At 47.6% G+C, this 18,398-nt stretch overlaps 1 protein-coding gene across 7 annotated transcripts in view; it reads right to left on the bottom strand.

Annotated features, from left to right (window-relative positions):
- LOC119378918 (probable nuclear hormone receptor HR38) overlaps positions 1 to 18,398 on the bottom strand; it is a 48,015-nt gene that overhangs the window by 20,462 nt on the left and 9,155 nt on the right. For all 7 annotated transcript variants that reach the window (XM_037647993.2, XM_037647991.2, XM_049411744.1 and 4 more), the window contains one exon: positions 16,729 to 16,886. In XM_037647993.2, coding sequence (XP_037503921.1) covers positions 16,729 to 16,752 — 24 coding nt within the window. In that variant the 5' untranslated portion in view covers positions 16,753 to 16,886. The remainder of the gene's footprint in view (positions 1 to 16,728; positions 16,887 to 18,398) is intronic.

Raw genomic sequence — 18,398 nt, 5'->3', positions numbered from 1 at the left:
CCTCCGGATACCATTCTCCGCCTTCTGATAGGTGCACCCGGTGCGGCCGATCGTCCGCTCTCCTCGTCTGATTTGGCTTTTTTTTTTTGCTTTTTGCGATTGCTCGAGTAGTAGTAGTGAGGGCACGCTTGTGTACACCCCTAGGGAGCCACGCCTATATGTTCCATCGTCGTCGCGGGTCTCGAGTGGGGAGCGCCATATCTAGAAAAGCACTCAGTCCTGTCGAGTGTATCATGTTCACACGACCGACCGACGGCTTTTAGAAGGTTTCGAGAGAAACTCAAGCGAGCCCAGAGCGAGCTTGCTCTCGTGCGCTGCGAAGGTTAGCGCCGACATCAGATCACCAACGAAAGGTAGAACGAGATGAGCCCTACCTGAAATGAAGCGCCCGCGTGAACCACGCAGAAAAGCGCCTGGAGATTAACAGTCATTGTCGCCAAACCAGTTATTGTATGTCTCTCAGTACGCCGCTGTTTTATGAGAGACGCCAGAAGACGCGATGGTTGAATACATTTTATAGTAAATATTGACAGCGCGGGTGCTTTCACGCAGATGCTTATATGAATCTATGGGGCCGAAGTGTATGAAATCTTAAGCTCAGATGCCACATTTGCAGACCAATAGATTTTAGGAGAAACGCACCTACACTCAGCTTCACTGTTCACTATGCTCGTTCATCGAAGAAAGTCCCGCGACGGCGGTCTAGTGGTTATGGCGCTCGACTGCTGACTCGAAGGTCGTGGGATCGAATCCCGGCCGCGGCGGCTGCATTTTCGATTGAGGCGAAAATGTTTGAGGCCAGTGTACACAGATTTAGGTGCACGTTAAAGAACCCCAGGTGGCCGAAATTTCCGGAGCCCTCCACTTCGGCGTCTCTCATAATCATATCGTGGTTTTGGGTCGTTAAACCCCAGATTATTATTATTATTATTATCGGAGAAAGAAATGAACATAACGGCAAGCACATCCATCTACTCTAGCACTGCGCAAGTGCTGCACACACACACAGTAGGATGTGATAAGGAAGATAGACAAAAAAAAAGAGAAGAAAAGTAAAAAAAATTGAGGAGAATGAGGACAACGAACGCTGTACTAACCGCTTCTTCATAATTGTTTGTTTACACAGAACCTCAAATATATATGCTCAAAAACTTGTAGGTGACGAAGCGCACAAAAGGGACGTTGCCTTTTGGTATTTTGTCCAGTTAGTTGCTCCCTTTCGGTGCTGAAATTGTGAACGGATTAGTTTGCTCGGCCGTCGGTATTTCACAGCGTGGCCGTGAAATGATGAGCCGATAGCTGCCGGATCACTTTGGGGAGGTGGAAGAGCAATGTCCGGTGTGTAACGTGTACGCTCCGTTTGTCATCGGGCAGGGTCAGCCTTGCCATCACCCGGTGATCCCATGGGCCCCTGCTTCCCGGCCTGTTCCTATCACCTCTCCCACCTTTCGTCTTCTACATCTGCCATATCCATCTCCCCGTTGGCCGTGATCCCGCAGTGGCTGCGGAAAATAGCGCCATATTCTTCTTCTACCAAACTACATTCGTTTGCCGACTATGCAAGCACTGCCCAGTATATTGTACTGTCGGAATGTTGATACACGCATAAACCGTGATTACAAATAATGGAAAATTTTATTCTTCGCGGCTTCGACAAACTCATGCTAACAGGTTGGCACACGATCAGAATGTTGAGTTCATATGGATTAATGGAACAGCAGATACTGCATAATGCGACACCCTTCCAGTCTTGGATGTGCACCTAACTATACACGTCTATACAGTGTTGTAATGTTGTAATGTATGCACATTGTGTACGCATGCCTCCCTGGACGCTACTATCGATGTCCCTCTTTGCCCTGCGCTTCGATTGACGGATGTGAGCGCCGCGGTTTCCAGCTAAGAACACGGCACTGATTGCAGCAAAAGCACTCCCTATCTAGTCTGCAATTTGAGTGCAATAATTGACGGCGCTGATAAGCTGGCACACCTATGGCACTCACTGAATGCAGGTGACCGACACAAGATAACGCGTTACACCTGCGTTGGTTGAGCACCAAAGGTGTGGGATTAAGCGTGCGTGCGTGCGTGCGTGCGTGCGCGTGTATGTATGTATGTATGTATGTATGTATGTATGTATGTATGTATGTATGTATGTATGTATGTATGTATGTATGTATGTATGTATGTATGTATGTATGTATGTATGTATGTATGTATGTATGTATGTATGTATGAGTGCGTGATGCATACATGCATGTACAGGTATGAGCAGTATGTGTTACACGTGCGCGCTATTCTTGAAAAGTGCTAATTGGTAGCAGGCGCTTGTGTCCATTTTTTCTATCAGCCCTTAGTTCAACGATGGTTAGTTTTTTTTTTTTTTTTACTGTCGATACCTGCGGTCAGTCGTTGCTAATAAGGATAGAACTGGTCCACTTGATGTGCTACTGTGCGTCGGAAGGCTCTTCCTATAGTAAAATACGAAGTACTGTTCAAGTAAATGACAACAGTAGTGCGAGATATTGTAACGTTAATCACTTGGCTTTAATTAGACCAATAAAGGTAAAAAGCAAACTACAAGCCGAGCAATAATACAGCTTGGCTATCAGTGGATGATTTCGAAACATCAATTTCTCATCTAAAGCTGTGGGGGCTCCAACCCGTTCGACTTGGCAACCTGTTGTTCTCGGTGATAGATGAAGTTAAAGAGACAAGTGCACACACTTCAGCACTCACTGTGGTAAATTGTGCGCTAGCTTAACTATCGACAAATTGCTTCAAGCGTATCATAACTAATACTGAATAGGCGCGACTTCTTTGATATGACAAATCATTTCTGATCCAGCACATGCACCACACGCCCCCCCCCCCTCTCTCTCTCTCTCTCCCTCTTAAAAAGAAATTCAATTTCCTGGCTATGCCACTAGTAGGGAAATGACGGAAATAAAACATAACTCCATTGTTCATCGCCTCGTAATGTCTCGTATGCGCTCAACGCATCCCATTATGATTATCTCCCAACCCTGTGCCGTATTCGAAGCGGCAGAGAAGATTTAGTAAAATGCTGCACGTTATAGTGGTGTTGTAAGGAATGTTGCTGAGAGTACGAAGATACATTACTCCAAGAGTACCACCGTTTAAAATAATTATGCCTTTGAATTTGGTCTGAAACAATGCACAAATAAGCAAATAGCCTTAATATACGGATAACACATGTTCGTCACACAGGCTACCCAGGACGAATACAAGCAACACGCCGGAAAAGCTTGAGAATCTACATTGCTTCAAATTCTCACTATGCGTCCACGACTTTCCTGAAACCACGTAACCCAGAAAGTCGCACTTTATTTCTAAACACCAAATCGTACGGGTGACAAAGTACGACTGCTTCTACATTTTACACAGTAAACCACTTTACACCCTTAAGGGGGTTTTGCCGTGTCTATAACTAACACCCTTACACCCTAGGAAAAGGGTGTTTTCACGTATCAAAACACCCATACCATAGGGTGTTTCCAATGGCCTAAACACCCTTATTGGCGAAAAATGTGAAAAAAAAATCTACCAGTCAGGGAACATGCAATTATAGATGACATCAGCAGTACGCACGCGCCACACCGCACACACAACAAAGCGTATTGTAAAATACCACATGCACGGAGCGCTTGTGCTACACAGCCTTACACTGACCATCTGGTATATATAGCCATAGTATCTTAAGCCGCCGTTCAGTGCCGGTGGAGATATTTCTGTTCCGTATAAATGAACATTAAACATTAAGAGAATAGGCGTGAATTTATGGTACGCTTGTAGATAGTCCTAAAAGAGACATATCTTTTAATCTAAACTCGCCGAAGATTCAACGACATTTTAATCAGCGAGTCCCAGTTATCATTTGGCACGCTGTGGTATGGGCCATGGGTGTTTCGATAACACATAACACCCTTAACTCCTAAAGGGTGTTTAGTTAGAGCATTACACCCTAAAGGCTGTTTTGGGGAAGGAAAGCACCCTTACACCCTAATTTTTGCAAATTTTTGTTAGGCAAAAGGGTGTTTTGATTGCTTGAAACCCCCTTAAGGGTGCAAAGTGGTTTACAGTGTACGGTTTCGTTCTACATGTTTCCTTTCTTGTTTATCGTTGCACTGTTGCATTAGCTCGCACGTTCATATGTTCGCACTGAGGTCGTCGTACGAGGCTTGTGTACGCGGCTTTCATTCGTCGTAAAAGCACTGGTTAATGAAGTTTTCTGTCATCTTAACTGTTCCTAATGGATCACCAACAAGTTCATTTTGCAGGTACCCCTAATCATGCGTGAAGAGAGCGCAAAACAACTTCTACATTAGCATGTTTTATCTCTTTTCCTTTTTTGCTGCACAGAGTTGAGGGAAGCGAAGAGTTAGATGGAGTGACAATCTTAGAAAATGTTAGGGTGGGTGTGACGTGCGCTTAAAGCACTTAAAGCAGAGCAGTACGTGGCAAGGGAACATCATTGGAAGAGACATTTGTTTTGAAGCTAACTTGAATAGATTGATGAGAATGTATGCACCTACGTGTAAGCAATCGCCTCTCTTGTGACATGTCTTTGTTAATGTTCGTGATAGTGAGCATGATTGTGTGCAGTGATCGTGTACCTCTTTTCTGCCTGTCTCTGTTTTTATTGTCATCTTTCAATCTTTCTGATGCCCATTTCTCGCAGTGACCAACGATTCTTACCAATGGGAAGCTTTGCGAATTTGCTCCCAGCTTCGACCGCAAGGAGCATCGTGATGTGCAAATGGCCATTCTGTACTGCTTGGGCCGTGCTCCTTCTTGCTCCACGATAAATAAATTTAAAAAAGTTTGTCTGATAAAGGAGATCGTGAAACTGACTATTACGTTCAGCGCTTTCATTCTTATGCATTTCTTTCAATGTGGTGAGCTAACCGCCCAGCGCTGTATATCTAACAATTAACAGAAAAGTTATGGGTGACACATTGCTACATTCCATCAGATCGCGATGGTATACAGGCAGCCATATTTTTCTATTGCATGTAAGCAGCCAACGAAACACGCTGAGTAGATTGCGCTCTTGTGTGTTGGCTAAAGGTATCGCTATTTTTCCTCTGTGCTGCTGCTGCTGCTGCTGCTGCTGCTGCTGCTGCTGCTGCTACTACTACTACTACTACTACTACTACTACTACTACTACTACTACTACTACTACTACTACTACTACTACTACTAAACAATGAGCTGAAGACTACAACGCTGAGCTAGGTCATGGACAAGGCGCATCCAACGCCGATAGAGGAAGCGTCATTTCAAGATGCGCGAGACCAAGGGTCACTTCAAGATGCGAAAACCCAATCGCATTTTTGCTGCTGCCCTTATATGTACCTTAAATTGTATACGTTACAATGACAGCTTGGAGTCTTTGACTGGCGTATGCAAAACAGTGTGAACCTAACGTTATTGCGCTTAACAGATCACTAGAGGGAATGCTTCTAGAATCAGAAAGGTGAGCTTTCCAGCAACGCACAAAGTAGGTCCTTTGGCAAACAAAGAACAACTTCATAATCATAAAGGTTTGGTGTGTGTGTGTGTGTGCGCGCGCGCGCGCGCGTGTGTGTGTGTGTGTGTGTGTGTGTGTGTGTGTGTGTGTGTGTGTGTGTGTGTGTGTGTGTGTGTGTGTGTGTGTGTGTGTGTGGTGTGTGTGTGTGTGTAGACACTTTTGCTCAGTCTTCTTCGCACTTACCATGGCTCTCGAATCACAATGAAATCGGCCGCCTGCTGCTGATAGTGCACGCTTGCATATTCTTATCGCCTGCTCAGCTTCACCGTAGTGTGGTAAATTTGGATTTTATTTTTCATGTTGTGTGTGCAATATTCAGAGTCGGCTCTAAGATTGTTTTGTAACTCTCGAAGTACAATGCCGTTGGCGCACGCTGACAGAGACTAACCTCTCGCTTGAAGCCTGTCAGCGAGTGTGTGGCAGGGCCAACTCAAGAACAACTGATTCCCAAGTAGCGTTCTGTTCGGAGAACTCCTACACGTACGCTTTCTTTTTTCTCGTGCATCAATTGCTTCGAATGTGACAGTCTGCCTTTGTTGTCAGATGACATTTAACGGGAGAAGCAAAAGCGACAGATTCCTTTCTGCTCTACGAGAACGAGCTGCCTGTTTAATGCGTACTTCGCGCCACAATTATTTGGTTGACGAGAGACAAAACTCTCAATTACTTACTCTAATTTCTGAGTTTGCAGATCTGAGAAATGGGACACGCTCACGCTTATTTCTAGGCATTGTTCAAGGTTGCAAATCGAGTTATATGTGTGCCGCTATGCTGCAGATAATATTCGGCTGAGCGAGCAGGTAAACAACCTCTGCCAAAGAACGACCCGCGTGCCCCAAAACACGCGATGCAGCCACTCTTGGCTTCTGTGACGATGCATAATAAATGCCACAAAAATGAGCGTTTGACGGACGTGCAAATATTTACCACAACCGTCGAAAACGCATGACTGCGTAAAGGAACCACAATTGAGCTATCAATCAAAAGAAGGGTGCGACTTGAGCTGTGGAAGCAATCTGTCGGAGTTAAAGGAAAGGGAGAGGGGGGGGGAGGGGGAGCTGTTGTGAGTGGGTGGCGACACATTTTAATCTCCTTGACGCACTACTCTAGCGTCATCGTCATCTGCGTGCCGCACAGGCTCCTGATACGTGCTGCCCCCTGCCGGCTTTTGGAGAGCCCCAAGCTACCGCGCGATCATGTTCTCGTACAGCTGGGCGAGTCTATGTTTCGCTGAACTGATCGCTTCGCAAGTCTTTTGACACGAAAACGTTGCTGGCGCGGGGCCGTTTAATAAAGCGCAGCGCCAAAGTGTATTATCGCGACCGGGTATTATATCCATACACACGTTTATAACCCAGTCTCGGCTAAGGTTTATGGGTGAGCATTATCTTGTCAAGCCCGCATCGCCCCATTCGAAAGAGAGAGGGAGAGAGAAAGAAACAAGCTATGAGAAGCCGGGTGCCATCTGTTCACCAGGCGCTCTCATCAGTCTCAGCCGCGTTTGTGCCTCTCAACCGCCTTGAAAAGAAAACTGGCTGTGCGAGCCAATCACACACCAGCGAACAGGTTACGTAGGCTGGTGAAGCAGCCATTCGCAGGGGCGCAAACAATGCTACGCCAACCTGGGACGGTGCTGGTAATAATAATAAAAAAAGAATAATAAACTCGCTTCATTTGGCTTTCGAACAGCGCGGCCTCCGATGCCGGTGTACTCAAGAGCGTGGGGCCGGCGTTCTCGTGGGTGTTTCCGCGGCGCGACTACAAGCAGGGAGGGAGAGAGCAAAATGCCGTCTCCACTTGAACTGCTAGTCTTGGATTCGAGGACACTCCTACTTCCCTCAGAGTGGACCTCACCAGGCGCACCGGTTCTGACCCCGCTGCCCTTCCCCGGTGGCCACTCTGGATGCGCTCCGCAAGCAGCCTCCGACAATGACGCGGTAGTCGTCACGCCTTTCATCGCTCTATCATTAACACGCAGCTTTGGCGGGAACTCAAACGATTATCTCTTGCCTCGTTACCGTTTCTGAGGCTGCCGAGAAGTAGTAAGTTCAGGAATTCGAAGGTGCAGCCCAAATGGACCCTTAGTCGTCAGCAAACTGTTCCCCCCGACACTGACGTGTGAGGTATTGGTTTTCTGAAGTCGTACTGCGGAGACACCCATCTAATTAATGCAGTCTCGCACAGCAAGGCTTTGGGAAAATTCCTTGCAGATAAATTGCACAGTTACCTTCATGAGGTTAAGATAACTGCCACTGACGGGGTCTCGTGAGACATCGCTGATGCACTTTCATGGAAGCAGATAAGTGGCAACTGATGCAGGTGGTCGTAACATTCATGACTTGAACTGATTAGGTGTAAATATTTAAAGAGTATAATCGGCCATGCCGCGTCCACATCTGTCAATAAATTTATTTCCTCCTCCTTCTTATACGTAATTAAGCAAGATCTTAACGAGGGAAAAAGTGAGCAATAGTCACAAGCAATAAAATTAATGAGTTGCGTTTTTCCAAGCTCGCTTGTTTGAGCTCAGTCATGAATTATTTCGTGAAGCAGGAACGGACTACGCAGATTCAGCCTGGTCTCGAACTCAGGGTTGGGGAGCCCATATCCCGTCTTCGGCATCGAGTGTATAATGTCTATCGCGTGTCGTCACCGGCGCGATCGTCGGTTGTCCGAGTGCTCGGAGCCCCGCGGCACTCAGCGAGGCGAAAAAATGGGCGTAGAAGAAAATTGGCGATAACGAAAACTACGCTTGTAAGCGACTTCGCTATACAAGTGCCCCGCGCCTCGAAGAAACGGGAGAGAGTCAGCCACGAAGCGGCGGGGAGGTGGATGTCAGCAGCAGGACGGAGATTAGCGGAGCGCTCTGTGCGACCTCGAGTGGCGGACGCACGCCGTGATGCAAGCGGGCGTATTGCGCACGAGCACCGCCGGCTGCACGCGTGACGCCTCTCGCTCGGCACTTATGCGCGGCACGCTTATCTGTTGACGTTCTGGGAATGGAATTTCTCACTTCAGCTCATCTTATCGTTGCCGCGGCAACGTAAACATTCGATAGCCATGCAAGAGCGCTTCTTTTAGAACGATAGCGAAATCCCCCGATGGCCGAAGCGGGTGCGACCCACCTGCGTCGTCGGCGGCTGTACCCAGCCCCCTCTCTCGATCCGGTTCCCTATTTTTATTCCTGAGCGTATTTTAATACAGATAAGACGTACAGTGCCCGAGTAGACAACCCTGTAGTGCTGACCCAGAGACCGCCTTCTAGGGCGCGTGTAGCCGAGCGAGGAAAGGAGAACCGATAAATTGAGCCATATATGGGCACTCCTCCATCGTACCTCGCCGAAACACCACCAACGTCAAACAGATTTCCATTGCGACAACGGTCGTCGCTAGTGTACACAAAGCCGCACTCTAGTGGGCGGCGCAGTCTGGCCAAACGTTGAAACTGCTAAACGCATGTCTTATCTAAACGCATGTCTTATTTTGCTTTGCCAGTCCAGAAAGGAAAGACGACTGCGATCTGAAGTGACCACATCTATCAAATACGCACATTAAATTCGGCACACTGTTTTCAAACGAATGTCATACACAATCAGGCACCCTGTACAATGCGTGGTCTTCCATTTGGAGCCATAAAACTGAATACGTCTTTGATAGACTAAGATGTCGGTGGCGACAGGTGTGAGATCTAAGACATAGTGGAAGCCCCCCTGCAAAGGGTAACTATTTTATCTTTCTTGCCAACAGACGTAATCATTGGTCTATGAAGAATTCAGATGTTAGCGGCGACAACTGCAATCTTTAAGAAACTGTGGAAGACACCTATCTCCAAATGGATAAATAAACCCTTCTATCTTTCGGTGTGCGTTCCTTTTAAGCTCCAAGGGAGACGCAGATAGAACAAAGAAATGGGACAGGTAGGGAGGCTAACCAGGACAGATAATATGGTCGGCTATCCGACCCTGCGGCATGAAGAAGGGAGCATATAGAAAAAATACTAAGACAACTAGGGCGAGGAAGGAGGGGGCGATGGAAATTTCCACTTCAGATACAGATTGCGAATGCGTCATCACAAATCACAATGGCAGAGGCTGATGCACAGTTAAGGAACTGTTACAGTTAAATATCCTGTCATTATTCTTGCCACAAAACACGTATACAGTGAAAGTATTCCAGAGTGAAACATTCAGGCTGTAACGAAAGGTCCGCTTGCATGCATGGTGAGGAGGTGAAAAGGAATGAAATGCAGGGTGGGAAGCGATACACGCGTCTGGTTATTACCCTACACAGGGGGAAGGGGTTCAACGGATGAAAAGAAGTAAAGGAGACGGAGGGACGAATGTCTCGCTGTGGGAACACGTGCGCTTGTGCATCACGCTAACAATCTGTCACCGAAGCCAGTCGGTTTTATAAACTGTAGCGATTCCCGCGCATAGCTCTGTACAAGGTCTCTGAAAGTGGTCTATGACCTTGTCGGTTTGCGCTAGTAGGTAAAGTACCAGTTATAGTAATAGAAACTGGTGGGTGCACAGTTTCGGTTTCGGTCTTGGTGGTGGATGCGTCATGACGTCAAAATACACTGGTTCGTTCCGCTTCTGCGAACGCTGTAGCCAATGCTGTAGCTGCCACACGCGACCGGAATAAATGTGCGTAGCACTCTTGTTAATACTTTTTTTTTTTTAAAAATCAACAACATCATAAAATCTATAACCTTATCCCAAGACGACGTCAGGAAATCAATCTTATCATGACGTCACGTTACTGCCGATGATGTCTGGACCAGGGCGTTTCGAGAGTGCAAGATAAAACTGTAAATGCTTCCAGACCGTGTGCTATAAAGTTGCGCATAACTTCGAAAACTTGCGTAATTATTCCTCTATAAGGTGTTTGGACAGAGAGTTCGTACTTAGGCCCGTCCATGCGGGCCTAAGTACAAGATGCGATGCTCGCGAAGTACTTCTCTATCATAATGCTGTCAGAACTGTTGGCAGTGTATGACGTCATTGGCTTAGCGTCCCGAGTGAGGGCTCTTGTTTGCGGTGTGTTTTGAAACGCTGATCAACTCGAGGAAAAGCGTTTGCGTGGCGGCGAGTGAGTGCAGCTGTGCATCGCGACGCATTGACTCGACGCCATCGCGCTGCGCAAGGCGGCTCGAAGAAAGACAGCAGCGTGTGTGCGTGGCGCAGCCAATATTTACCGCGTCGTCACCGACGCTGCCAGCGCGAAGCCGTAGTTCGCTGCGCGGAGCCCATGCATCAACCGCGGCTGTAGCCTTCAGTCAAACGATTTCAATTGAAAAAAAAAAAACAGAAAAAGGAAGAAAGACTCAATGCAGTCGACTCCGAAACAGAAACAAGAAAAATAATAGGCTGTAACCAAGGGGGGTATGCTGGCGGTAGTGCGGCGTTTTCGATATGGCGGGCGAAGGGCGGGATCGAAGGCGAGCTCAAAGAAAGGCCGATTCTCCGTTACACTGACCGTTGTCACTCAACACGTCAGTATATCGTCGCGGAAAAAGAACAAAAAAAATGCACCGAAAGGAACATATTTTTAGTTTTCCGACCGACTTTCATGCGTTACAAAATGTGCAGGTGTGGACAAGAAAGTGAAGAAGAGGCCCATCGATCTAGCGTGACGAAAATTCGCACCCGCCAAGTCGCGGCTCCGCGACAGCGGCGTCCGGATCGTGACGGCTGACGGCAGAGGATAAAATGAACAGCTCCCGACAATGGAAAGAAGACACAAATTCGAGCCACGTTTGTGTAGAAAACCTCAAGCACCGCCAGCTCGTAACGCAGCCCATTGTTTGAAGGCGCCCTGAATCTCCGACGCGCTGGAGACGCAGGTGCCAGCCGTGAGGCATTGGGGACGTGCGCTTTCGAAGTGCACGTGCGCGCGGGAATTCTCGGGGGCGCGCAACGTGATCGGGAAACTATCGGCGAGCGACCGATCAAGAGAGCCACGCGAATAATAGACATAGTCAGCAGTCTTTAATACCTGATAGCACTTAGTTTGTCGAATAACTGAACGATAAATAAATAAATAAATAAATAAATAAATAAATAAATAAATAAATAAATAAATAAATAAATAAATAAATAACGGCCATAACGCGTGCAGCTGGCATTATGCCCAATAAGTGACATTTACATTCGTTACTGTAAGGCTTGCGGAGACGTGCTCGATACAGGGCTGCCAAAAATTGCTCCTCTATCTCTCCGCAGTTACCGCTAGCTCCGAGCCATACTACAGAACCATTATTACCGAAACACACTCACTAATCTAATGAGTATACTTGATTAGTGTGCGATGACTGCATTTTATGAGTGATTGCCGTAAATAATTCTGCACTGGCTTTGGATATTCACTGGCTTTGGATGCACTTACAGGCACTAGGGGTGTGCGAAGTGTGAAATTTAATCTCGAATCGAATTCGAATCGAATAGTGCCGAATAGTGGCCAAAAATATCGAATGGAATACCGAATAGTATATTTACACGAAATGTGTACCGCCAGTTACGACAAGACAAAGGAAAAATCAGGGACGCTACGGCGTGCTGACAGCTTCATTACGCACTTGTTCGGGAGTGGCTTTTGTTTCAGTTTTTATGGGCGCGCAAGCATGTTGATAGAAGAGCCGCCATTCCAGTCAGCAGCGGAACTCCTCACCTCCTAACAGAGGGGGCTACGGTAGCCAGTTTTCTTTCCCCATGGTCGAGCAATAAGGCTCATCTGACAATGGTATAATGTTGTGCTTCATCACCATTGGTGCTCCGGGCCCAAAAGTCTTCGGGCGCCCGTTCACACCCGTGTTTTTTAACTGCGCGCCGGAACGATGAGTGTCTGAACTAGTGGTGCGGTGCGGTAGTGGCGACTGCCCAGCGTGAACGCTTTTTTACATGCAAAGCCAATGACCGAGGGTTTCGCAGGCCAAAGTCAGGGCGTTTTACGGCGCTTGCGGCATATGCGACCGAACTACGCAAGAAGTCCGTGCCTTCGTTTCGGGAGCAAAGTTGTGAATGACTTGACAGTTCTCTCATGTGTTTTCCTACGTGCGGAAATGACAATCTTTTTCAAGATCAACATGCGTTCGCTTTTAAACCAGGATGTCGGTGAAAGTTTAAAGAACGGCGAAGTTAGCGTTAGTTTTAGCCACCCTACCCTAACCAAGTTGCACCATTGGCCTTTGTCGCGTTTGAGATATTCGTCCCGTCGAATTATTCGAAACTTCGAATACTAGCTATTCGAAAGTCGAATCGAATTATTCGATTATGAACTATTCGATTCGAATTCGGAACTCGAATATTAGCACACCCCTAACAGGCACACTTGTATCACGTCCGCAAAGGACCACACAGATTGACAGAGCGCGAGATATTGTTCGCTATCATTGTGTTGCAGCAAGATGCGGCAGAGTGTGTGCAATCTCCGAAGTTACCGCTTCAGTTATCCCGCGTTTCCTACTTGAGAGAAAATGAGATCAGAAGCTTTTCGTTTTTATTCTTCACCATAGGGCAGTGCAAAAGGGCAGAAGATTGCGTAATGCGTCAAGAAGAGATTCCCCACCGCCTTTCTTAGAAACAGACTGGCGTCTTCGCGCTAGTATTTTCTTCGCTTCGAGCCTTTGTCTATTGCTTTACTATAGCGCGTCTTCGGCTCTCCCGACGGCGTGCGTCGTAACATCTTTTACCGTTTGTCAGGCGTAAGCATTAAACGACGATTCCCGCCGAGACACGCATGTAGCCTAACGGCTTGTTTTCACCCATCTCGATGGCAGCTGCGCACTTAGCGGCAAAATAAAATATACAAAAGAGAACACACGACCGTGTTTTTGCGGCTCCAATGGTAACATCTACGCTCCATCTTACCAGCAACATGAAAGCTGGCATTCCCACCTGCTATCCGAAGAACCTAAAGTCTGAAAATACGTGTTTGACGCAGCACCATTTTTTGCCCGTCTGACAACTTGTCGGCTGCAGAATAGGGTTTGCTTTAGGCATTTCGATCATCGGTTTTTTTTACTTCGACAAATCAAGAAGCGAAAGTTAGGGGGGATCGTGAAGAAGTGTCTAAATGAACGAGAGAAGAAAAACACAATTTCTGTTTCACTCAATGATTTTACTATGACAACGCCTTTTCGGTTAGCAGCCAGATTTACCATCAAGCTCCTTATATATCATAATAATATCTGCGGTTTTACGTGCCACACTCACGATATGATTATGAGGTACGCCGTAGTGGAGGGCTCCGGAAATTTCGTCCACCTGGGGTTCTTTAATGTGCACCTAAATTAAGTACATGGGCCTCTAGCATTTCTCCTCATTTGAAATGCGACCGCCGCGGCTGGGTTCGAACTCGCGACTTTCGGGACAGCATATTGAAAGGGTTTGCAGCGCAAGCACGGCAGTGCTGAAGGAAAGGCTTAAAAGTGAGGAACGGAAAGCAAAGAGGGACGACACACTGAGGAACGGAAAGCAAAGAGGGACGACACAGCGCTCGTGTCGTCCCTCTTTGCTTTCCGTTCCTCACTTTTAAGCCTTTCCTTCAGCACTGCCGTGCTTGCGCTGCAAACCCTTTCAATATGCATTTTAACCAACTGGCCCAAATAGCCGTTCTTCTTCGGGACAGCAGTCAAACCACTGTACCACCGTGGCGGCCTCTCCTCATATGTAAGACGGGAAGGGAAGCCGAAAAGCCCGTTTTTGATGGACGCAACTATACGGAGCCAACAGATAACGAAGCAAAGGAAAGCACGACGGAAACTATTCGTTGTTTTATCTGAACTCTAGATATGATGTGGTAACGAAAAATGAAGGAGGACAAAAATCGTTCGCCACCAGTGGGAGGCGAACCCACATCTTGCGCAGTACGCCTGCGTTACATTACGTGTGCGATGTGGATCCTTGCTAGAAAGTGCGAATGATGGCCGTAACAGTACGCTCAATGCAATCACGTGGCATCCGTTTCTTTAAGTACACACTGACTTAGCTTGGAAAACAAAGCACTTATACGATTTTCTTTTTCAACATACTTCGTTCATGCGCATGGGTGAATGCGAATGACTCATCGCCAGCATAATATTAAAGTTCGTATTCTGTATACGTCTTGCCTCGCGGCACAGAAGTGATGTCATGCACAGGGCCTTTACCACTCAGCTACAGAGTACATGTCAGTCACAGTGAACCCTAGCTGAGGATCCCATTTTATGCCGTCTACACAACGTCTAGGACAGGGTCTGATCATTCTAAAGCTTAAAAAAAAATTTACGACATAGAAGACAATCCGCAAGTAAAAATGCGACTGAATCTGGCACACGTTTTAAAGATTGCTTGGTACCCTGAATGAACACGCCGTGCTTAGCGGGTAAGGAGCTGCGCTGCTGAGATCGGGGAAGCGTGTTTGATTCCCGACGATGGCAGCCGCATTTCCATGGGGCCGAACATAGTTCCAGGAGTGCAAATTTAATGCGGAGTCCCCCACTTCGGCGCGTCTCGTAAATCATGTCGTCGCTAAGGCCCGTAAAATCCCAGTTTCATTTTTTTTTCTACTCTGCGGGAAACCCGTATATACGCATTCATGAAGAGGCGCGCCGCTCCTTCATGCACCTGACTGACCTGTGTGCGCGCGGTCATTGCCGAGCCTGCACGCTCGCGAGCAGCCTCTTCAAGGGTTCCTCCATCGAAGGGCACCCAAACGACGCACATTGCATGCCCGATCGCACGGCGTGTCCGTGTTTGCGCTGCATTCGCTGATAGTGCCACAATGGCGATTATGCACTCGGGATTGCGCGCATTACGTGCGCGCCGCAGTATCGGCGGGCGAGTTGGATATCTTCCAATATGAATGCTGCTCGTTCGATATCACGCTTATCCCACGGGGCCCCCTCGTTAGCGGCACGTGGGGCAATTAGGCACGGCTCTTGCACCAAGCATTCCGCCCGTGTAAAATCGTGACCGTGAGTACCCGCCCAAGACCCAAAAGTGAAACTGCACGGCAGCGCGCGGCCTTTTAAATACCAGTTCGTACTTCACCACACGGACACTAAAATCATGCAGGCAGGCGTTCTCGGCAGATACCGAAGTTTTACGCAACGTACGCGCACAATATAAACAGAGACATACTCGAGCGGCACAAAGACTGGGGAGGCGAACCAATGCCCCGCCTCAACCCAAATGCAACAGGCGACAGGCAAGGGACTGGCGCGGAATGCAGACAAACAGCTGCCCACAATCACATAAACTTCACAAGATATTTCCCGAAAAACAGAGCGACAAATGTCCGTGGCGCGACCGCACCACGACACACGAACACATATCCTACCAGTGCACACACCGTCCGGCAGACGCCGTCTGACCGCTAATTAAGCTCAGGCTTATCAATCGGTCGTGGGAGGTGCTACTCGCCGAACTCGACTTGGGAAGCCAAGTGGCGACCCTTGACCAGGCCCGGCGAGCCGCAATGGCCAGTGGGGCCCTGTACGAGGGGCTCCATCCACAATAACGAAGGAGCGCTGTTTCTCATGCACACAGCAAGCTACAGGTACCTGCAACTTGTAAGTGGTGTGCGTGTGTGTGCACTTTACCCCTCTCATCCGTGTATATTCATTATCCTCCCCTCGTGCATTCTTGGTCTCATTCCAAAATGAATAAATAAATAAACATGCTTCAGGAGAGCTATAAGGTGGGCTAGCTGGCGTTGATTCATCTTCAAAAGTGCGCTTAGTGAACACAGACACAAACGAAAAAAATACAGGACATAAGGCAACGTTGCCTTATGTCCTGCATTTTTTCGTTTGTGTCTGTGTTCATTAAGCGCACTTTTGAAGATGAAATATGCTTCACTTGATTGCTCGAATGGAGAAGGTTAAATACCTCTTGCTGAAGACATTATAATGCCGAGAGAAAGAAAGAAAGAAAGAGACACCCACGGATTAAGTTAACTTTGAGCTCACGAGGCCCCGTACAATCGTCCTCAAAGGAGAACTTATTATGCTTAAGGGGACTTATGTTCTTCGCAATAGGACGAGACAGTGCTCTCATGCCAGGCGTCAAAGACTGGCCTCGATATGAAAAACAATCAGGCCACGGCAAAACACTTCTCGCGAGGAACGGCTCCGCTGGCAGGGCGCCCGCGAGCGTGTACACTACATGCGTAGCAGCGAGAGACGCCTTACCTGCGGTGATTCAAGGAGCAGCATGGTTTCTGACGGTGCAGCCCCAATTGTCGCCAGAGCCTGGGAGGCAGACTCGAGCTCCGTGCTGGGTTCCGATCCCGCTGAGCTTGCAGCTGCACTCGGGCTGGGCTGGTCTTCCGGCTCAGACACCGCGAGGGCTGCGCGAGAGAGTCGAGCCCGCCGTCACAATGCTGTTTCGCGTATCAAACGTGACGCCATTGAGCCTTATTCGTTATTTTTTCTTTTAATGAGAGGGAGACTTTCTGGTATTTGACTTTTTGGTATTAGCTTGGATGGCGTTATAGTGTCAACAGGTGCCTGAGTACGGATGCCGAGCGGAAGGTTGTTATCTATCTTCAAGTGCCGCAATGTTGACGAATCAGAGCATGAACCCCGAGAAGTATATTTTCCACTGGGGATTGACGACTGTTTACCCTCAGTGATGACTACAAATAAAAGAGTGAGTAAAACAGCCTGTGTAAACAAGTAATCCGAGATTAAGTTAGAAACTGAACACTCAAGGAGGTCTCGATGCACTGTCAGTTGACACCGTTACCACAGTTGTAAGCTCAGTCATGTCTACAGTTGTATCGGATATGCTAAAGCAGCTTCGCTGACGATGCTATATGAGCCTAGCACAGTATAGTAGGTCAAGTAGACGGTTTACAGCATCGTGATTACAACATAGGAATTCTTGACTAAGCATTATAAGGAGCACGGACCAGTCCATGTTTTGGAGCGAGTTATTTGATCACGCTGGTTTCGCGGCCGTCGCCGCCACAGTCAGGTAACTGCGTATACGCTGCAAGTGACAGCGGCCTAAATGACAACGTTAACGACAGAGCGGTACAGCTGCATTCGAGAACGCTCTACTAACACTATGGCATGGGATAGTTCGGTTTATGGCATAACTTGAATCACTTAAGGTTTGCATCTATTGCGTAAATGACGCACCACTTCGAGATAGCACAGATACGGTCCTGCGCGTCCGCGGAGGAGTCGCTGTATGCAAAAGCTATCTCTCGAGGACTTGGACGTATATGCCGCTTGAACATCTTTATCGCCCTGTAGCCATTCTCAGCACCAACATGAGCCATCCATTGATATGCTTCACGTGCACGCGTTTAAAAATATTAAATGACTAAAAAAAATGTTTTCTTTTGAAATCCAGCGCACGCAGGTGACTAACTTCGTACAGACGCATGATCCCTGCGTCAACGCGGAGTAACATGTTCCGCGAATCAGTCGAGACGCACACGACAGGAACAAAAGAGTTCCTGCTGTTCTTCTTGTTTTTCTCCTCTGAGACAGCATTGTTCCGACACATCTGCCGGTTGGCGTCAGCAAAGCTATGGCAAGACCGCGTTGAAGCCCGTAAAGGCAAAACGAGAGCGTGGGTATCGTCTTCTCTGGTTAGTAAGTTTGTTTTCCAGTGAAAAACAAAATAAAAACAAAGTGACATAAGCCGCACAAAAACTTTCGTACAACTAAACACAAAGAGAATCGTATTAGATGTATACGTACTGTCCCCAGCTCGCAATGAACTGCGCACGGCGGACAGTGGTTGCATGATATAGTTACTGCTCAGAACACGTCTTAGAGACCTTGTGTTGTGGTCACTATTCACTAAGAGTATCTTGGCAACCATTACCGCTGTCAATAAAGTATCT

Source organism: Rhipicephalus sanguineus, chromosome 1 (genome assembly GCF_013339695.2).
Source record: "Rhipicephalus sanguineus isolate Rsan-2018 chromosome 1, BIME_Rsan_1.4, whole genome shotgun sequence".
Lineage (NCBI taxonomy): Eukaryota > Metazoa > Arthropoda > Arachnida > Ixodida > Ixodidae > Rhipicephalus > Rhipicephalus sanguineus.
This window is presented reverse-complemented; position numbering and strand designations above follow the sequence as displayed.